At 40.0% G+C, this 23,199-nt stretch overlaps 1 protein-coding gene across 1 annotated transcript in view; it reads right to left on the bottom strand.

Annotated features, from left to right (window-relative positions):
- The window catches only part of CIT (citron rho-interacting serine/threonine kinase), a 74,779-nt gene extending 56,575 nt beyond the window's left edge, over positions 1-18,204 (bottom strand). Inside the window, 10 exon segments of the mRNA XM_027696855.1 lie at positions 118-298; positions 7,697-7,850; positions 8,392-8,595; positions 9,945-10,038; positions 10,975-11,117; positions 11,327-11,428; positions 12,761-12,936; positions 14,188-14,329; positions 15,083-15,215; positions 18,010-18,204. Of these exon segments, the coding sequence (XP_027552656.1) occupies positions 118-298; positions 7,697-7,850; positions 8,392-8,595; positions 9,945-10,038; positions 10,975-11,117; positions 11,327-11,428; positions 12,761-12,936; positions 14,188-14,329; positions 15,083-15,178 (1,292 nt within the window). The 5' untranslated portion in view covers positions 15,179-15,215; positions 18,010-18,204.
- Positions 18,205-23,199: the final 4,995 nt, after the last annotated feature.

Genomic DNA, 23,199 nt, shown 5'->3' with positions numbered 1-23,199 from the left:
TCCCTACAGCAGAGTACAGGTCAGTTAAAACAGCTTTTCCCCACACACCATCCTCGCTGTAACAAACCTGCCCATTTTCCAGCGGTCCTATCCACCCAAGCAATAATTCCCACTTACTCTGGTCTGAGGATCCCCAATGCCTTGATGAATGAAAACCCCACAAACGGCAAATCTTCCCCCGAGAATCCTGCTGGGCTCAACTGGCGCGTAGAGGATAAAACCCGCGAATTCTTCTCTGGTTCATCAAAATTTGAGGTGTCATCATCAGACTTGAGAGTAGGAACGAAGGGGGGAGGAGCTGGTGAAAAAAAGCAAGAAGAAAAGACAAAATTCAGCTACAGTTCACTCTGCAACAGTCCCACTCATTCAGTGCTTGCAATGGCACTGCAGCTCCTGCTTTTAATCTTGCTAACACAAGCAGACTGAGCTGCTGCTCTCAAAGCGTATTACAGCAACAAGAGATTAACCCTTGAGCCACCAACATGGCTACCACTCTGCAGGCACAACGTCTCCCACACTCATCAAACTGGGCTTTAGCTTGGGCATTTGAGATTGGGGGGCTTGGGGTTTTTTGTTTCAGGTTAGGATGTTGGTTTTTTTAAACACATACACTGAATAAAATCAAAGCACCAGGCTAAGTAAAACATTGCTGTAATATAGCTAAAAGTCAGTCAATTCTGATTCATCTCGAAAAGGAAAATGTCTTCAACCTGTCCAATTAGTGACACTACCTGAGAATGAAGCCTGATCCTGTGCCAGTCAGCTGAGGGATATATCTTACCCTTCAGCACTAACAAGAATGTTCCCAGCATGGGCTTCTAATCAAGAGCAAACTGGTCTTTCTCCTGGAAGGTTCTAATAAACTATAGCTACTAGAAACTCACTGGTCTTTAGGAAAGGAAGAAAGTAAGATTTTATTTCTCTGAAAGAGCTTGCTGAAGATCTGGAACTCTTGTCGGGACACCACTGCAGTCTGGCTCTGATACAATCAGCTCTGAGGAGAGGTATAAATAGCAGGAATTACAATGTATTTCTTAGTATAATTTCTAAATTGGTACCACTTAACTTGTCAAGCAGTTGTTTAATTTCAGCCGATTTTCTTACATTAGCTTCAGTTTAATTAACCCAAGGAACAAAAGGACAAGTTCTCCTCAATGATGTGCAGCACCCGAGCTACCTGCTGGCTCGGCTACATGTGGGAAAGGAATGAATGCAAGAGCCTGCTGTGCAATTCCTGCCTCATTAAATCACGTTTTCTCACATTTATTTATTTATTTCATCACTTAGGTCCCCACTCTATAGAGCTAAAAAAGAGATTAGCAAAGGAGACAGCTCTTCTGTCAGCAACCAGAACAGCCCATTGTCACCAGCTGATGGAAGTGGAGTGTGCTAAACCCGTTACCATGGATCCAGTATGGATCTCCTGGAACTGAAGGGCTGGTGAGGATTGAAGAACCGGGAACAAACATTCCAACCCCTGCAGTGCAGGCTCCCTGCTCCTCACTCCCTGCGTGCTCGGGGTTTAACCCTACCTGCCTGCATCGTGACAGATGCTGCTGCCGACGGGACTGACAGGGGCAGAACCAGGCACGGCTGGAGCTTGCTGGCTCCCTCTAGGCTGCCAAAGCCCTTCACTGCCCGCTGTTAACTCTTCGTTCTCTACGCAAATGTAGCTGAAACTACCCAGCAGACCAGCAGTAACAGCCAAAAGAAAAAAAAAAAAAGAAATGTGCCTGTATGAACTGCCAAATCCCAACTACACGCACAGGCTTTGGTAGCAGCTCCCCAAGGAGCCATCCTGACGCTGCTCCCAAGCAGGGAAGTGAGAAGAAATTCCATGAAGCCAGATAGGATGCTGCTCACGTACAGCAGTTCCAAGTACATTAGAATGAGATAAATGGGGAAAACACAGAAATTAAATAGGTTCTGTAAGTAGCAGTTTTACTTACTGGCAGCAGAACATTTAAAATTTCTGTCAATATAATGAATTTATTAATTTCTTCTGTTTTATTGGTTATACTACAAATTTAGATCCAATATAACACTGATATTTATGTACCATAAATATAATTTTGAAATACAGATTGTTGATTAGGGTGTGTATGTTTTTTTTAAATCACTTAATGTCAGAATAATGTCCAGCTACTCTTCCATATCCTCTTAATGATTAAAAACAGAGAAGTAACAGAAAACAATTTGTAAGTATTTCATTTTTAATGCAAATATAAGCTTAAACTTACAGTTAATTCACAGCAGAGGAGGATTAATTTAGGATTAGTATTTTTTTAGTTCAGGACATTTGCTGAAAGAACTCTGCACATCCTCTTACAGGAGGGGGCTGCTGTGAGGTTTTTAACATTGTTTCTGAAGACAGATGCTGTCTGTGAGGTAAAGTAATAGGGAAAACAGCAAACTCTTCACTTCATCCAGGAAGTCTGGAATCTTTCTTAAAGGGGTACCAAAACCCAACTTGGCTGCCTTTTTATAACAGTATAAGGACCCTGTTATGCACTTCCCAGAGCCTGAGAGAGACCTAGAGCCTTACTTCTCACCAGAAATCAGCAAAGAAGATCTTAAAGAGTCATCTTCAAGCCCTTGCAATTAAAAGGAAAGTCCTTCCTCTTACCAACAGTAAGAATTCCTACTCAAACCACATGCATAAAAGAAAATACCATTTAACTATGCATGCACATAAAAAGATGAAAAGCGCTCAGTGGGGGCACAATGGATGCACAGAGATAAAACTGAATGTGAGACAGAGCAAACCTTTGGGGCTGGTGGGAAACTAGTTTAAAGAGCACAGTGTTTTACACTATAGCTTCTTCTAATGCTTAATAAAATATGAGAACAAAGAAGAGAAATTGTGAACACCAGAGTAAAAAAGAATGAAAAAATCCTTTGTCCTCTATGTTGCATTCACTCAAATCCATAACTAAAAGTCCAAAAACTCTGCAACTCTGCAGTATAACTTTGATACTAATCATATTTGTATTGATACTAACTCTAATATTTGTTCAAGAAATAGTAGCAACTGAAGAGGAAACTTAGAACAGTCATTCAAAAAAACACCTCTAGATGTCAAGTAGTTCTGAAATTGTCAACAGTGACTGAAAATGAGAAGCAGAACTTCTTCAGAAGTTTCAACACAGGAGAAAAAAAATCACTCCAGAGTAATAACAGGGAGTAACTTAAAAAAAAAAGAAAAGGTCAGATCCACTCTGTCTGATTTTGTTAATTATTTGGTAGCTTCTTCACAGTCTTTTATTTCCAAGACTGAGTCCTCTGTCTGAAGTCCAAAATACCCACAGAATAAACAGAGTAGTCTTGTAAAAACACACAAGCTAAAACACACAAGCAATTTTGTTCTCAAATGTGGGTCCCATGATGACATAATCTCTAGTTAAATTATTATTTCTTGCTTAAAATCAGAAAGCTGTCACACAACTATAGTATTTTCAGAACAAGATGAAGACTGGGGAATGCAAATACATTGATGTGCTTATCAGTTGCTTCTTTAAGGGAAGAATCCTTTAGCAGAGGTCAAGACAAGCCTCTGAGAGCTAAATGTGAACACGGTGCCATCACATCTGACAAGGTGAAAAATTTGCACTTTTTTCAGGCTCACTCAAAAGGGAGGCAAAACTATTACTCAAAAAGACACTAAACCTGATGTTTCTACTCATGCAAACCAGTTGGGTATAAAGACCTCTTTTTGTCTCTGACATGTTACGACGAACGCACATGTTCTGTTTACCATTTAAAGTATCTTGTAGAGAACTGCATGTTTTAAAAAAGCCAATTGCTTGCCTAGATACCTCCCCACTTGTGGAAGGATGTAACCCTCTTCCATCTGTTCCAAAGGATGACTTTCAGAGGAAAAGGGGGTGTTGTAGGTTGCTTAGTTTAAAAAAAAAAGAAAAAGGAAAAAAAAAAGAAAAAGCCAAAACCACCACATGCACACACACTCAAGTACTTGAACCAGTTTATCATTAAGATTAGATGAAGTGTCTCTTATGGAAATAATTTTTTTAACACTGCATTAGTGTGTGTATTTATGACTAGTTCAAAGAACATTGCTTTAACCAGGTCTTTCCATCATTTCAAAATATTTTCATGCAAATTCAGAAAAGAGAGACTGCATTTCCCCTGGGACAGTGAGAGACTCAACTGAAATAGGAGACTTAAAAGCAATACAGAATGTTTCTTAAGGATAAAAATGTGTCTTTTCTTGATCTACAAGGTGATCTATAAATGCTTCCTGAGGAAAAGCATCCACACAGCCTTTTTAAGTAGGTTAGGCATTACTGTTCCTGGGGCTCTAACAGCCCTATTTGAGAAGGTGTTATGGAAGAAAAATAGAAAATCCCAGTGATGTAATTTAAGGATGTTTTCTCTAAGACCACTTATAAAAAAGGTACTGTACTAGTTTCAACCAATCTATACAATATTATCTTAACATTTCCACTGTTCTGTCAAGACAAGGATCCAACATGTACATTTCTGTTAATAGAAGTGATCTCCAAGCTGAAAAGTGATCTCCACTTCAGAAACAAGTCAATAAATTTCTCTGAAGACAAGCATGAAAGACCACAGTGTTTAACTATTAACATGCTGAATGTCAGCTTTGGGTTCAAAAGGATAAGGAAGTGTCTTAGACTTATGAATAATGAGATTTGGGTTCCTGCTTGTTCAATAGCAGAAAACAGCCTAAAAATCAGTCTTCAACACTTTCACAAGTTCTTGTGTTTGCACAAGACATTAATTCTTTTCTTCTCATATATATAGTTTCCTCATGCAAGTCCAAACATGCCATTCCATTTTCAAGACCTCTTGGACTGCAGCTACTAAGCAATTCTTAAAATGAAATGTTCTTTATGCTATACATATATATATTGCTTAGATAATAATAAAAGTCTTCTGACCATCTCCCAGCTGGGCTTCAGCAAAGCACTTTTTTGGTTCCAAATTGAAAAGCTGATGCAGTTTATGGATTTGAAATTACAGAAGGTAACTAACAAAATCCACAAATTATAAAGAACGTAGCCTTGTTGCTGATAACTCAAGTATGTCATCCCCCCATTCTCTACCTCTGATTTTAGATAATTAAGTACTCAAATAGTTCTGTTATCAACTTTCCAGTGAAACAGCTGATCATTTAGCTGAAACACCAGTAGAAATATGCTTATTCCAGGTAAATAAATTCAAAACCATTTTCAGAAAATTGTGTTAAGTGAATCAACACAAACTTTTGAAAGTTCTGGGTTGGTTTATTTGTGAGGGGAAGTGTGGTGCTGTCTGTTTTGGGGTGCCTTTTCTTTTAATAAGCTTTAGAAGTCGTTAAATAGCAGAAGTCAACAGAGAGCAAAATCCATAAGTGTGTTTCAGTATAATACTCCAATGAAGGGGAAAATTACCTGTTGAGACTAATTCAGTTAAAACTGACCTTAGGTTTAATGGTTTGATCCTGTTTCTGTAACTTAAGAGCTGCTTCTACAGACACACATTACCTGAACCCAAGGAAGTTGAGAGCTTTTTTTAGAGGCAACAATCTTCAGGAAAGGGGTTTACTAAAAAGTCAAGTGTTTCATAGGTTACCATAACAACAAAATGTAACACTGAAAAACCCCTTAATGACACATTCTTAACCAAAATCAGTGCATTAAGAATGGCTATCCTGGAGTTCTCAGCATGATAATTAAATACCTGCAAGGCAAAGGTACCAATTTTTCCTCTACCTTGCTCAGTTTGAAACAGAAATTACATCATTGCTCTTATAGACTAGAGAAAAGTCTGACTGTACTGACACAGAATTTGTTTAACAGTTGTAGAATCGTAGGATCATTTCAGGTGGCAAAGGCCTTAAGATCACCAAATCCAACACTCCATAACCCCAAAATCTTTGACCAGATTAACTTGAGGCAGTGAGATTCTTTAATATAAACCTAAATCCTGTGACCTCTTCCAGCACTCACTAGTTTCCTAATTTTCTCAGGCTGCCATTGCTCCAGTCAAACACCACTATCAGCAGAGGTCAAGATTAGAAAGAGACTTTTAGCTTTTAGATAGCCCAGGTCAAACCTGACAGAGGTTTTGAACAGAGTGACAGCACCACTGCCCCGAAAAACCAGCACAAGGAGAGCCACTGCCGAGAGCAAAGCAATAGGTGATACATTAAATCTGCTGCTTAAAGCAAGAAGACTGCTGTGTTCTGTGCTAGTTACAGTGGGGGTTTATCCAGTATGAGGCACAACATCGAAGTCAGGGGTCAAAAAACTCCACGAATTGTCACAGTAGGTAGGTCCGGATATTAAAGGGAGTGATTCAATCCGCTGGCCAGCTGCAGGCAGAAATGGGATTTTTTTTTAAATCCCAAATGATTATTGCAACGTTATAATGACAATCAGGGCTGCCTACCAGCTTGCCCATCAGCATCACCACTGCCACATGAAGTGGCAAAAATGCTCAATCAACTGGTGCAGTTGTGTGAATCCTAGACAGGCAATTGCTAAGGAAACACCAGAACAGATGCTCACATGGCACTATTTTTTTCTAGATCTGAGATAATATGATATAAATGTTATAGAAAAATTTCAGAAACTGGTGGCTTAGGCAGGGCTCTGGGGAAAGAAGGCAGAGTGAGCTGGGAAATGTATGCTAAAATGATGAAAAGGGCTCGAGGCTCAATGGCTCTCAAAGGGCAGAAACAATGGAATTTAACAGAACAGCAACTCCACAAGTTCAAAATTAATGAATCAACAGAAAAGTGAGCAAACAGTCTGTGGAGCTGACAGCTGAAGTGCTGAGATAGTCATCAAAAGTAGAAGCACTGGGCTTAGCAATTTATCATGGAAAATGGAGCACAATCATTCCCTTACAGCATATTTGATAAAAAATATAAGGCAGGAACGTTGCCTGCCCAGATAATCTTACAGTCCAAATAATTTCAAATACTATCCAACACAATTCAGATGCCCATACAGAGATCACTGATGATCTGTGAAATATTTGCTTTTGCTTTTGCCATGGAGCTGGAGTCTCAGTACTTCCAAACATGAAATTCCATTGTTTATATAGTATTACAGTTTTCTGCACAGAAAATTATCTGCCTCAGTGGTTTTATTCTACTCCTAGCTGAATGAACAGATTTTTGACAAAAAAAACCAGTGATATATTACCCCCACTGACACTGAGGACAAACTCAATGGCTCTACAGCCATGGACATTTCATCACCTACAGGAACTACAAAAAATAAACCAACCTTAAGTGAAGTTGGTTCACGAGCAACGAAGGAGAAAGCTGAAGACACAACAAAAAAAAAAGGAGATGAAGCTCAAATTAAGCAAACTGAGGTGGTAGAGGCCTGAATAAACCTACTGATGCATTTTAATCTGAGAAAGGACATGGAAAGGACCATTTTGATTTTCCAGTCTAGTGCCTGCAGTAAAATGGCAATTGCATCAGAAATTCATATGGAGTTTTATTAAACTCATCTCACCTTACAGTTTTCACCTGAGATGTTAACATAGCCTATTCAAAAACCAAAATGAGCTGTTTTGTTAAAAACACCTGCTCCAGGACACAGTCCTGTTTCATAATGAATAATTCAAATCAAACACACAAATACTCACATTGTACCAATTTTCCCATTAACCAAAGAATCAAAATTCTTTATAAATACAGTTTTATTCTACTTACTGTTACGGATATTATTCCAGTCAATTTTAGAAAAAAATGGGTGGCAGCAGAGACCCTCATAACCCAGCCTTTCCTTCTGCCCACAAAGCAGGCTCTGGATCAGGTCAAGAAATTCACTGCTAACTTTCACATCCTCTGGGAACTTCAGAAATCTCTGCATTAGAAAGAAATAGATTTCTGCTCAGTAGGAAAACAGGCTCAGAACAGTAAGATTAAGTTTCATTATTCTGAGATATGTCAGGCACAAAGGATGAATATTTATAGCACACAAATAAAAGCAGGGTGCTTTTTATCCAAATAGGCTTTTATATGCATTTACTGCAGCAAAGATAAGAACACAGGAACAATCATTCCCACCCAGGCCAGTGGTATCCCAGGTCACCATCTTATGCTGAGCAATGGCCAATGGCACACACAGATGGAAGAGTAAAACAAGACACTTTCCCAAAAATTTCTCCCAAACTTCCAAGGGTGTGTGGCTTAGGATTTTCTGAACCAGGGACTATGACACCTGTTACAAAAAATTACTTGATATCTACACTACAGAGACGTGCAAATACAATATAAAGCATATATTCCAAATATTTTATGAACATGACAAAGTAAGAGACATCCAAAAGCTTCTTTTCTCAACTGTAAGAACAGTCTTTAGTTACACCCTTTTCACTCGAGAACAGGGAAGGAGTTCTCTCTACCTGGAAGTTCATGATGTTATTGAAAGTTTTTGCTGAAGTCCCTTCAGTGAAGGGAGTTCTTCCATAAACCATTTCATAGGCAATGACTCCGAGGGACCACCAGTCACATTCTGGACCATAAGAGGCTTTGCCATCCCCACTCAACCCCGTCAGCATTTCTGGTGCCATGTAGTCAGGTGTGCCAACAGGTAGCCTGGCATTCACCTAGAAGCAAAGATATATCAAGTGATATTACAGCACTTTCTGTTCATTTTCATCTTGTTTCTTTCTTTCTTTCTTTTTTTTTTTTTAATGAGGCATAATTTTCAGCCCTCCAAGTGAATTTTAAGTATGTAATTTTAAGCAAGGCTGTTTGGCAAATAAGTGCAACATTAAGGACACTGCTGATAAACAAACAAAGCAAGCTATTTGGTATAAAAGGAGTCAAATCATCAGAGCCAACTGTTATTAGAAAGTACAAACTCCTAAAGTAGAAAAGCTGCATTCCAAAAAGCACAGGATTACTAAACTGATGTTTTAAGCAGAAAATATAGTCTAGCTCTACTGCTTCAAGTAGTATTAACAGGGACATTGTAGCTGAAATTTTAAACCCAGTCAAATTTAGACATAAATATTCCCTGCCCTCATTCCTCTCTCACCCCTACCTTTTTACCTTATGTTCATGATCAGCAGAGTATTAATATCTGAATTTCTGGACTGCTTAGAAAAGGTAATTCAGGAGTCCAAACTGCAATCATTTTTGCACTGAGTGGCATAAAGAATGAAACAGAACAGCAGGCTGGCTAACACAAAACCTGAGGGTGATTGAAAAGGTAATGTGAAGAAAACACTTAAAAGGAAAATGCAATGCAGAAAGCACTGAAAATGCAAGAGCAGGGAAAAGAGAATGGTAAGAATCACATCAAAAAGAAAATGCTATGAAGAAAGAAAAACTGTAAAACACGACCGGAATCTGGTGCGGAACTTCATGTTCTCACTTAGATATATTTTAATTTTAAATTTTCACTGTAAGCTGTATGCAGTTACCAAAACTTACCAGGAACTTATAAAAAACTCCACTGATTCAGATTTCAATGTAGTGCTTTCTGATGAGTGAAGCCCAGAACACTGGAATGTGACCCATTTTAACCAAGAGGTCCCCAGTCTTCAAAGCCACACCACCTTAGTTACAACAGACACGATTGTCCTTCCAATTATGAACAATTATAAGTCCATGTCCTCTTTAAACACAGCATTGAACAGCTGTAAGAACCTCTGAAAATACGATTTTGTATCACAGTGCATCACCATGAGTAAGTAGTCTTATCTAAACCTTACTTATGTATCTATATGTATTTAATAAGCTAATATATATCTACTGAGGGCTGCAAAAGATACTCGAGCTCATGTTTGAAAAGCCTTTCATAAATAGAAAAATATGATTAACAGCAGATTCTTGGACAAGAGAGGCAGAAGAGCAAGGTACAGTCCAGGAATAAATACCAAGTTAGTTTTCCCCTTTTGACTGGACTATCCAAACAAGCCACAGACAAAGTTTAAATCCACATTATTACCGTTTTGTTTACTGTCATCTTGGCAGCTGACCCAAAGTCCACCAGTTTAATGTGTCCTGTTCGGTCAATAAGAACATTCTCTGGTTTGATATCTCTGTAAGCAAGAAGAAAGCCATCAGTACCTTTCCAGGCTATTCCCTACTATCACATCCAGATAACAGGATATCCCTATTCAGTTAATACTCGACCATGTGCTCAGTTGCACTTTCAAGTGGGAGCCTTATTTCCAACTGCTGTTCTGTTTCCAACCAAATAGGAAAGTATTAAAGTTCCCCTTATTTCATGGAAGGTTAATAATTATTGATAGAAGATGGAAAGAGAAGGTGGTTTTGCAGCCTCACCACACTGTAACTGAGTTACAGTAAAGTATGAGGTAGCTTTCTTCCCAAATTCCCTTGCAACTTATTCTGCTCATCTTCCAAATCCAGGCAGTGACCTCGCATTAGAGGGCCACAGCCCGTGCTCTAAGTGCAGCCACTGCACCTCCTGGAACATAAAATAACTCCTAACATTTCCACACCCTCGGAATGGAATACATTTATTAAATACCAACATGATTTGAAAATGCACACATCAGCCTCCAAGCCTTGAGAGAAAACTGTGATATTTAACTACTCCAACATCCTATACTGCCCTGTTCGCCAGTCAGCACACAACAATTTTTAACAATTACACTGATTTCCCACACTCTTTGGTGCCAAAAGCAGCAATCTCTGGAAAAGATTTAAATTTTTTATAGTGCAACATTAAGGCTTCTTTTCACTGAGCCTCCAGAAAAATATATGTAACAATCCTTTCTTGATATTAGGCCGAACTTTACATCAAAGTTAACGCCTTTAGCTACAATTATAGTTGGGAGTCTGATTAATTTTCTAATTTTGTCTTCCAATACAGCTTGTGAAATACTGTCCTGAAAGAGGACAGAATATAAAATAAAAGAAATCACACAAGAATGCATCATTCCAGAACACCTTTTCTGGAATGATACTAATTAAACATATCTGGGCTCTGCAAAGCAAACTTTACCTACCTGTGTACATAACCCATCTGATGGACACTGTGAATGGCCAAGACCAACTCTGCAAGATAAAACTGCACCATATTCTCATCCAGTTGGTCCTCATATCGGTTTAAGAGCGACAGCAAGTCCCCTCCGGGCTCATACTCCATAACCTACATTAAATTTTAAAAGAACACATATTTCATATACAGAAAAGATATTCCATTCAACTCCTCCATATTACATTGGACACATTTCAAACAATGGCATATAGTGCAGGAAAACTAACAGAAGATGAGCACATTTCAACCATCAAGTTGTTTTTCAATATAACAACAGCAGTAGTGTTCAACGGAGGAGAAAAACAAAGAGTGGGCATTACCAAGTAGAGATTTTTCTTGTCTTGAAATGCATATTGTAACTGTGGAATCCATGGACTGGTGCTCTGAGCTAATATGCTGCGTTCTTCCTCAAAAAATGACACCTACAAAAAAAAGTGTTCAGTTATAACATGATGAGAGGGAGTTAGAATACATTAGAATCCCCTAGTTTGAGAAAAATTTGAGTCTGTGCCAAAGGCACACATCGCAGAAATTTTAAGTGCTATTTCCTTGTGATATACACCTTTAAAAAAGTAATTTAATTTTACTTCTTTTTGTTTTCTGTTCCCCTCCCACCCTCTGTTGTCTAGCTTGCTTTCAGCTGAACAGTCCCTGCAGCAAAGGCCAGCTTCCCTCTCAATCTGTTGAAGCATCCACCAGTCTGGAGTGCAACCCTGGTTGACTTCATCTGGACTGGCCCCAATAAAATAAAACTAATCTCAAAAGAATCAGACAAGCAGAAAAGAAGCTGGACCAATTATGAGGTAGCATCTTACAGCCAATTTAGTAATACATTCATTGTAAGGCATTAAAATACAAGGCTTTGATGAAATCATCCTCTAGCAACTATTTAATTGTTCAGATGTTCAGCCAGACAACAAGAAATTAATTTTATTACAGAATATTGCAAATTTCTTTAGACCAACATTCCCTACTTTCACTGACCCACAATGAACAAGAATGAGCAAATGCCATATGAGGGTAGTATCCTACTTTGCTTTCTTGTTATTCTATGCAATAGAAAGAACAATTTTAGTTTAGCTTCATTTTTAGTAGCTACAAAAAATTATAAGGAATCTCGGGAGCAACCGAACTGCACCATGTATGGGGATCAACTAATGCAGATATTGCTGTATAAATTCAAGAGGTCTTTCATGGAGTGTCTCTGCCCTGCTTGTCATCTCAAGTCAGTAAAAGAATGAACTTCTGTTTCTCACCAAACTATGAGAACAACCTCTATTATCCCTTTTTTAAGTTTAAAAGTAAGGCATTTCTCAAGGTAGCAAGAGGCTCTCCATAAAAACCCAATCACCAGTTTGCCTTCACACCCACTCTCGACATTCTACGTCGCTCTTTAAAATAAAAAAAACCCTTAATGAATAGATTGCCTGAAAATCCAAGCCATCAACAAGCAGATCAATACTGATTCAGTGTCTTCTTCATCTGTTTTTTCTTGTCTTACAATTGATGTCAAGCTCTTGAAGACACGGGCCATGTTTTAGCACCTGAGGATGGCACCTCACCCAGTAGGTCCATGGACTGTGACAATGCCTTTTAAACACAGCAAAACTACACACAGATTTATTGCTTTACTGAAATGTAGGATGAACCTTCTCAAGATGCATTTTTAGCTTTATTCTAATAGCAGTGACAGAAAGGAAGTGTTTAACAAATTGCAATTTATCCTCCTACTGTAATAACACAAATATACATACGTGCTCCTGTGCCAGCAAGGACTCCTTGCTCATCACCTTCATAGCATATATATCACCAGTGACTTTCTCTCTTACTACTTTGACCTCTGCAAAGTGACCACAGCCAACAACACTCTTCACTTCAAAATCCTTCACGCTGGGTTGCAGTTCCTTTAGTTCAGCTATAGCCTCTGCATCTATAAAAATAAAATACTTATTTTTACATTGGCCAACTGGCATTTCATAAAAGAAGACTGAGGAAAAAAACTAAATTAAAAAAATTTTTCAAAAAAAAAAAAAAGACATTCAGTTCCAGATTCTCAAGAAATGTTAAATCTTTCCAGAATATGCTTCTTAAAAATAACAGTATGCATAAGAACTAGAAAAAGAATGTATCGATGCAGAGTTAAGTCAGAGATATGGTACATACAAAGAAATCAGGAAATGCTAAGACAGTTCTCATAGCAACCATAATTCTGTCCCATTCATAACATCAGAGGCTGAGAGCCTCTTTGGTTTCCAATTTCTTTCCGGCCACCCTTTACCAACACAAAGTGTATTCCCTAAATACGAGGGCTTTACTGGAGTCCAGGGGCAGGGTTTGCTCCTCTGCCTGAGGGAGGCACTAGTCTATTGTCTAACAACCAACCACAGGCATTTATTGCAGATATTCAGCTCGAGTTTTCCACTGACCAGCATGCAGGGTGCTACTCAATCGCTCATGGGAGACTGTTCTAAAAATTCTTCAGACCAACAGAAAATTACTGTCCAATAACAATATCTAGAAATCATTGGATGGAGCTGTTACAGAGGGTATGACACGTTGCTTGTAACCAAATGGCTTTCTGCTATATCTTAATAGAAAAATTGATGAACCTTTTATTTTCTCTCTTCCCTGAAAGGAATCCGAGCACATTATCAGTAACATATTTACTCCGTTAGAAATTAGATCTTTGAAGCACAGAAACACTATTTACAAGTTGCACATGCAAAACTCGGGTAACACAAGGAATCCAAAACATGAAAGAGCCAAGGATTATTAAGTTCCTTTCTTGAATTTTTTTTCTCATCTCTCTAGTCACTACCCTGCTCTCAACTTCTGACATCCTTCTATTGTGTGCACTTGGAGCTTTGCTGTATCAAGTGCTCAGACACTTTCCAAGAAAGTGCCTCCTCAGATATAAATATAGTACAGACTAAGGAGGATGCACATTCGAGTCATAGCACTTCAAAAGCCACTTGCATTTGATCTTGGACCTGAACAAAGCTTTACCAAGGCTGCCAAGATCCCCTTTGCAATGTTGAGTCTGCCCACAAAAAGTCAGATGCTCGAAGTCCTGGGTTACATTCATTAATGGATCAAAGCAACTAAAGCATTACTTAAACATCCAGATTACTAAGAACTGTCTTTTAAAATGACACCTGAAAATTAGTTTAAACAAACTTACACTTCTTGACAAAGTTGCCAACGTGTTTAATTTTCATTAAAGCAGGATTTCTGCACTCTTCAAAAAGAACAAATAACGAATCAAGGATGCCTTCCCGGGAGAGAGGAGACATCTGCTGTTGAGTCACAAAGAGTGGCTTCCCCTGGAAAAAAAAAGCAGCAACAGCAGATGGAGTCTCAGACAACAATGAAAAGCCTCAAATCAATAACAGATGTATAGAGCAGATTATATATTATTCATTTTAAAATCACTTCTTCAGAAATTAGGCAAATGATACAGAAGTGTGAGGTAAATATATCAACTCACTGTGTCTATCTGTAATAACTGTCACAGGTATTTTACTTTTAGACAAAGCAATCTTAATGATTTTTAAAGTTCAAATCTCAGCTTCCTTGAAACTATCTACACCCTCCTGATGACTCTGATCTGACTGGATTTTTCCTTGATATTGTATCATGTGTGTTTTTTTCATGGTACAAATGGTTTAAGCAATCGGTATCAATATTAACCCTAGGGGAAAAGCTGCTGACCCTCAGATGATCAAATAGCAGCTGGTTAGGTAAATTCATCTCAGGACAAACCCACAGCTACATCACCCATGAAAAAAATGAAGATTACAGAGCACAGAATGCATCATTTCATCTTTGCATGGAAAAATCCATCAGGCTAAAGCATTGAGACATGCACAAAACATCAGACCTGATACTATCCACTGAACTTTGTGCAAAGTAGATACACTTTGAACTTCACCTATTTATCCACTTCTTTTACCCCTTCCCCCAAACACAGGCACGCTTTGAGCATCCACACAAACAAGTAAGGCTGTATTTTGACAGGCAGGGAGTGGACATGAACAAAACCGAGATCAGCTGCTCCCAGGCCAGATGTTCTTTACCTGAAAGAGCAGATTCAGCCGAGAAGCTCGGCTGGTGATGGGCTCCATCGCTCCTGCCTCGACCGGATTTCGGGCACCGCATTTAAACTTCAACATCTTTACTTGTACGAGCTTATCCCGTATAAACAATCACCTGAAAAAGAGAACAGGGACATTCAGAAGGAACTTGAATGGCTGACTTTAAATTAAAAATAGGGAGAGGAGGGAGGATGTAATCTAAGCAACATTTATATTCCTTTGGGGAAGAAATTTACTAATAGTGGTAAGTTTGAACGCGCCTGGCGCGTCCCAGCAATTTGGGGAATGGGAGGATGCGGGGAGGGGAGAATCACCCAGCCAATGAGGTTGGAAAACTCTGAGATCATGAAGCCCAACCTGTGGCCGAACACCACCGTGACAGTTACACCAGGGCGCTCAGAGCAAGATCCAGTCTTTCCTTAAACACTTCCAGGCACCGCGGCTCCACCACCTCCCTGCGGCGGAGAGGGAACGGTGCGGAGCCCCCCCAAGCCCCCGGTGGCCTCAGGGACCCCTCAGCGCCCCCGGTCCCCTCAAAGCCGCCCCTGAGGTCCCCTCCGAGCCCCCTCCCCGCAGCCCCGCCCGGCCCCGCGCGCTCCCGCCTTTACCGCCGCCCGCGTTTGAACGGCGCGCGCGGGGCGGGGCCCGCCCGTCATCACTTCCCGTGCCGGGGCGCGCGCCAATGGCGGGCGGGGCGGGCCGGAAGCGGCCCCGGCCGCTGAGGGGGCCCGGGGGGCGCGGGGCTGGCACCGCTCCGGCCCGGCCTCCCCGGGGGAAGCGAAGGCAAACCCGCGCGGCCTGCAGTGAGCTGTGAGGCGCCGCCGCGGCTGTCGCTGAGCTGCTGCTGACCTGCTCTCGCCGGTTTGCTCCCGTACGGCGCGCACGCCGCTTGAAATGTGTTTTACCTCTTTATATTTTTTTTTACTGGTTTTTTTTGCTTTGCCAAATCTTAGAACGCACAAAATGACTCATTCCCAACAGTCCTGAACTGGAGCTGGCTCGACCCTGCCCTGCACGTCATAGTTGGCAGCAGCGGCTGCCAGGTAGGGCAGCCAGAGGGGAAATGAAGAGGTTTTCAGAAGCTTTAAATTTCCTTTCTGTAAAACGCCTGCCTGACCTTTACGACCCTCTTTGTATGGCCGTTTTATTCATATACGGGGTGATTAGCTTGCGAGCGAAGCCCCGCTGAAAAGCTTCCAGCTCGGCATCCCCTCCGAAGTGCCTCCATGGGAACGGGCAGTGGGATGCAGCGTGACCTTGTTTAAGGACAGATCCATGAGATGTCCGTGGAGAACATGGGCACGAAGCATTCATGGGATCTGCGGACACCACAGTGAATGTTAAACACGGGGTGCAGCGTCAAAGCACAGCCCGTTGTTACACAGTGTCTTGGCAGGATTTGAGCTGGTAACAGAAACCTCGGTGATGGGGTCCTCAAAAGTAACCATGTTGCTGTGTAGTGATATAAAATATTTTGCTCTCCAGCATTCATTTTAGTGACGCTAATACTGGCTTGGCATCTGGCTGCTAAATTACAAATCATTTTACAGATTTGTGCTTCCTTCCACCTTTTTCAGTCCACCTCTGGAACACTGACATATTTTTGGTCTATTTCTTGTCTCAAACTTATATATCTGGGCTCATTTCAAGTTATTGAACCGGAAAGAGTTTTTAAAATCTAATTTATTGTCCGCCACCTGCATTGCCAATTTGGTTTTTGGATTCCACTCAGAACACTGTCATTGGCTGTGTCTCATCCACAACCGCATTGCCCGGGAGAGATCAGCTCTTAAAAGAAGTGCACTAAAGAGCTTCCTGTGCATTAACTGGTCAATTTTCATGCTAGTGCAAATTAGTAAAATACCACATCCTGCCCTGACATTTGAAACCTTATCCTGTCTAAAGGTGTCCTTTCCTATATTTTGGACAAGTCTTATTGTCTGCCGTCCAAACTAAGAGGAGAACTACAGGCTCCTCTGCCTTTTGCTTTCTCCAGCCCATCTCCTCCTCAGCAAATGCCATTAACCCCCTGTCTTTTAACTGCCAAAATTACTGTTAAATATCCACACTGTTTCAAATTCCATTGGGGAAATCACCATACCTATACATTAGTTTAGATGTAGAAAATGAGTGCAGCAGAAGAGCTGGGTTCTCCCTCTGAGAGCTCATTTCTATACTGTGTTCAAATCACAAGGTGTGGCTGTTCCATCTTCTCTGCAGGACACTGTGGAATAGCTGATCCACAAACTGGGAGAGGAGATGGGTCATTAAAGGTTTCATCTCATACACATTAGGCTACCCTTTCCCTTCTACAACATGAACAGCTCTGGGTCTCCCACACAATATCCCAAATTTGACCAGCCAGGTGAGCTGCTTGGCTACCAAGTCTGCCTTGGCTGGACCATGGGCCTCTCTCAGCTGGCCAACAGGTTCGACAATGGCATCAGTTTAGTTCTATGATTTTCAGGTTTATAATTAATTCTTTCCAAATAAAGATTTCTTTGTTTCCATACTGTTGGGTGTTTGCAAGGAGGGAAGCTGTTTGTTAAAACTGTTGTTTGGGACAGATACGGCTTTCCTCCTAATTTAGATGGGAGTTAAGTTAGATTAGCTCCCTTTAAGAAGGCCCTTAAATACATATTTTTCTAGAAGCAGCCACGTAGTAAAAGATCACTTACTGTTTTTTTCTTCTCTGTTGCTGTGTGAAAAGACTCACATCAACAAGAATGTCTACCAGCAAAATGAAAGAGTAGCATAAAAATACAGTTGCACCAGAATTGTTATCTAATATAAGAAAAAAACCTGAAGTGGCAGATGAGGGGAGGAGAGGAGAGAGAGAAAGGCTGTACAGTTTCAGTGATAACACCTCAGCACCCACTTCTTATGTCTCAGGTAAAAAAAAACCATACCTGTTCAGAAGAACATGTGTTTTGCTTTTCTTTAAATTGGTGATCTGAAGTCTTCAGAGTGAAAGTGATGATTCCTTCATACTTTTGATATTTTTATCAAGAGCAATCATAGTACACCAGTTCTTTGTAACAGTCAAATTACATATCACTTCTTGACCTTGACAGCTGCTCCTGAGAATAACCTCACTTAACTCGAAGGATCAGCAGCGGACCTGCAATTGTACAAAGCAAGGGTTTATTCCCACTATTAAATTAACAGGTCATTTGAAAGCATAACGGAATAAATAGCTCTGTGATTTTCCCTAAACAGGTCTCAATATGGTGCTCAACATGTTTTTGACATCTCACCATGCATTGAATTGGTTACCATCTGTTTGGCTTTTTTTTATTATAAGAGTAGGGGTTTCCCTTTATTTCCTTGGCCCAAATTCTCCTTCCTCATGCTGTTGGATTGTGCTCCAAGGTGACTGTGTTCCCAAAATTACTTGTCACTGTAACACCCTTCAGGCTTGCCTGAGGTATAAGACACTAAATGTAAAAAGACCAGGCACGCAGGTACACCAGATTTTTGCCAAGGACCTGGCACTCAGATCCTCATTCAAACTAACCTCACCATATTTAAATGGGCAGAGAGCTGCCAAGTCCCCCCCAACACCATCTGGCTGAGAACTTCTGTATTTACAGCAGCATCACTCCGAAATATCTTCATCTGTGGAGCAGCGAGACACTGGTGGCTGTTCCCAGGATGCCAATGGATTTATATGTGGTTAGGAAGTAATAAAACAGGGGTTGTGCTACCACAGTGCTGAGAGCTAAGCATGACCAAAGAAACTATTTTTACTCATGCAGACTGGGGTCTGCAACCCAGGATTCCAGAGCATGTGGACCCCAGAAATACATCAAGTACTTCAGCAATTCTTTGAATTCTTGAATGTAATGGCTGGCCTTTACCACAGTTAATCTATAGTTAGTCTATAATTCTATATAAAAACAAAAAATTAATTATCCTTTATCAGCTCTATGCCTTTCTCTAACTCACCAGTATTTAAAAGATCTTGTAATAAACCAAGTTCTTCTGTTGGTTTTTTTTTCCCCAGCCCTAACTCTGAGCACAGCTGGGTTACCACTTTCTGTATCAAAACAAATCAAGTCAAATAAAATCAAATAAATTTGGCTGACTCAAATACTGTCATAAACCCTTGCTAATGGTAGCTCTCACCTTCACTTAATGGGACCTAAACAATCCTTAAGTCCCTGGTACATTTTGTTCCACTTTCTTTTCCCGAACTATCACAAAGTATCCAACCTAGATATAATAGTCATGCACATTCCAGGGGACAGAAATATTTGCACAATACATCTTTGGGAATAACAGTTATGGAAGAGGTAAATAAATTCCTTTTCAAAGATAGGAAGGCAAAGAGAAATAATAATCAGGAAATTATATTGTCTTTCCTTATGCAGTATTTTTAATTTCCTTCTGAGGATTTTTGGGAAAAGACCACTCTGCAGTCATCTTCCTGGGATAAGCAGAAAGGAAATGAAACTTTAAATGACCTGAAAGGCTGTTTGGTGTTTCTTCCACTACAAGTTAGGCACAGAGCTACACCTGATAATATTCTTCAAGGTTAGTTTGATTCAAATATTAAAGGCCTTTTTTGTTGTATTAGCAATATACTAATAATTCTATTATGTAAGTGCTAATGTTCATTGGGGGTGTTTTTTATACATTGCTGTTATTTTCTTTATATTTACAGAAGTAAAATCCATTAAAATAGCTCTAAGTACACATGCCCTTCCTATTAGATACACAGCCATCATCTTTTATTTATAAAAATGCAAGCAGACACATGTGGTGCTCTTCAGACCAAATCCCAGTTCTGAGGATTCCTCATTCCAGCACACACTGGTCAGTACCTGCCCCTGTTTTCTGACCAAACTCTCCTAACACAGCCCTGTGTTGAATTTCTCCGTAAGCCAAAACATAATCATGATAAATTTCTGGTGTGACCAAAATGAAATGGTAACAGAATTGGGTCACTGACAATCTTTCTTTATGTGCAAACTGAGCATTTAACCACATGAAAGTAAAGCTTTTTTTAATCCTAATTGTCTTCCACTTTTTTTATATATTTAGCCTAAAACAAATCCCTCATTACTTTCTGGAAAAATAATTTATTAAATTTTAGATGCAGTGAAAAATAAATTATATTTTATATATCTCAGCGTCATGCTTCCTTTGTGCTATCACAGGAACACCCCTGACTCCACAGAAATTATTTTACAGAAAGCAATTTATTAAACCTCACGATCTGTCAAGACACATGAATATTGATGTGCTCACATTAACATCTTCTGGAGCAGCTGAAAACTAAATTTGTCATGACTTAATGGGAATTACACGTTGCAGAGCAACAAGTGACAGGCGCTTAATTAAAGCAAAACTGACAAAGTATCTGAACCACTATAATAAACGTTTTGTTTTAAATGTCACTAAAGAACTACTTGCATGTTTTCATTGATGCAGAAGGGAAGACAACCCTGAACTCTGCCTTAGGAGATAAAACCTAGAATGGAACAGGTGCAGTTTATCAGCTGGAAATTGCATCTAACAAAATGCTCAGTTACTCTGGAATTCAGTTAATCATGAAAAAAATGGCCATTTCCAATTATATTTTACCTTGATTCCAAAAGAAATTATGAACAGAGATACATTTATGGTGAAGACACCGAATTCTTTTGAGATCACAATTAAAACTTATTATTAAAATTGTATATTGGTCCCACGATGAACGAATTCTGAATGTTTGCAGCAAGACTCTTTCCTTGCCTTAAATCAACAAGATTTCTGCAGGAAGAAATCACTACAGAAATTACTACAGCAGTAATTTGCTTGTTTGTGGGATGAGCATCGGTGCTTCATCACCATGTGTTGAAGTTCCATTTAGGAACCTGGCATTCCCAGCCTCCTGTGGGTTCCAGAACACTGTGTATCCTCATTTGTGGGGAAAGAATTTCTGGCTCCATCCAGTCCACAGACTATATTTGGAAACTGGAAATCTGACCATCCTTGAGGGAAAGTGTCCAAAAAGAGCCCTTCTGTGTTAATATAAGTAGAAGGCTCTTAGTTGATCCCCGGGATCAGCCGGAGGCAGAGACGTGCCAGACACATCTCCCTGCCCAGTACAGATGCCTTGCAGAGCCCTGCACACCCAGAAACCTCTGGCTGGATTAATTCAGGATTTAGCTGGTGTTGAAAGATACTCATGTGTCACTGTACCGTGGTGATTTGAGGGAGAACAGATCTAGTTATTGTTTGGAATTTTCTGGAATAAATAAGATTATATTTCTGTTGGCACTACAGGATGTAACAACATGGCAGGCAGCCATGAGGGAAGCGTCACTGAATCAGTTCTCCACTGGAGTAGAAAATATCTCCCTTTCTGAAACAGGGATGTTTGTTAGTTTGTTTGGTTGGGGTTTTTAAATAGGTCAGTTCAATGCCAGTTGAAAACTCGATTCAGCTGGGAAGAACCTGCTCATATCAAATCCATACTCCAGTTGTCTCTGCTGGAGAAACCAATGGAAAGTACAAGGTGCCTTCCTGCAGGCCAGTGTTGGCTGGCAGGTGCACCACAGCATCCCAGGATCCTTAGGGTTGGAAAAATCCTCCAGGATCACCGAGTCCAACAGGCCACCACTAAACCATGTCCCAAGTGCCACATCCACATGGGTTCTGAACACCTCCAGGGGTGGTGACTCCACCACTGCCCTGGGCAACCCCTTCCAATGCCTGACCACTCTCCCTTCAGTGAAGACATTTTTCCCAATATCCAGTCTAGACCTCTCTTGGCACAACTTGAGGCCTTTTCTTCTTGTCCTGTCACCTGTAACCTGGGAGAAGAGACCAACCCTCACCTGGCTCCACCCTCCTGTCAGGTAGTTGTACAGAGTGATAAGGTCCCTCCCGAGCCTCCTTTTCTCCAGGCTAAGCACCCACTGCTCCCAAAATACTACAACATACTACAGAGTTCCAAGATTTGTCATCTAAAAGCAAAATAAAATCTCTTGCTCTAACCTACAGTTTAGAAAAACAAATACTGCCAGACTGAAGCATCAAAATTAAGTATAAAAATAGATTAAACAAAATATGTCTGCTAAAATTATGTCAGCTTTTTAAAAAAACCCAACAAGCCAAAACAAAAAAACCCACAACTTTTTACTAACTCTGGTGAATTAAGATACAGAGATAGACTTGGATTCTTCTTTGTGACGACCCACCCCTAAGGAGAAGGAAGTATATATTCATATGATTGAACTTGAAATAAATTCTATATTTTTCCTTTGAATATTTATTCCAAAAATTCCAGTAAACAATGATCTGTGCTCTGCAGCCTCGTAACATGGTGGGAAGTGTGAATAGGGTAAAAAAGAACAACAATAGCACTTTGTACACAGTATAAATAAAACCATCAGATGAGGCAATGGCAGCTTTAACGTCAAAGGACACTTCCAGGTAAGACTAAAAGAAATTTAGATTTGATTGCCTATCTAGTTTTTAATCTGGAATCACGATTTTGGTGCTTTACAGATTTGAGATGTTCTTGCTCTGAGTGGGTGTGTTCATTCCTGTCTTGAAGAACTCAGCAATGACAGCCTACACGTTACTTTATTTAATTCCTCTAGAATTAGTTCTATACTGTTTGCTTGGAGGCCAAGGAATATTTTACAGTGACTATTGTGGGATTCAGATTTTTAAACAGCTTTTCCATGTTAAGAATTGTGATGAATAAGTGATTAAGAGATTACACTGAAAAACAGGGAAGTAGCATAAGGTTCACAAAGGAACTGAATGACACTTTCTGGCTGCTCTGGAGGTCACTGCCTGGTCAAATTGCTTTTTTTGGAGTGCTGTTCACCATTCCTCACAGTGATTGGCCTGGCTCACATTGTTTCCTTACACTTTTAAATTTCCTTTACTACCTGGAAAGAAAAGGCTACAAAACCAGTATATTCTTCCTCAAAAATAAAGCACGGTGTGAAGTTGTTGCAATGATGCAACTCTCTTGGTCTGCCAAGGAATTGCATTTAGCCATTTTTAGCCAAATGCTGGATACCAAAATACAAGTCTTGAAAGGAACAGAAACTCCACGTGAAAGAGTTTCTATGGAATAAACATTTCCTGCAAAA

The sequence above is a fragment of the Neopelma chrysocephalum genome, unplaced genomic scaffold (genome assembly GCF_003984885.1).
Source record: "Neopelma chrysocephalum unplaced genomic scaffold, ASM398488v2 Primary Assembly neopelma1_116, whole genome shotgun sequence".
In the NCBI taxonomy this organism is placed as follows: Eukaryota; Metazoa; Chordata; class Aves; order Passeriformes; family Pipridae; genus Neopelma; species Neopelma chrysocephalum.
The sequence above is the reverse complement of the archived record's forward strand: the minus strand, read 5'-3'. Positions and strand labels throughout refer to the sequence as shown.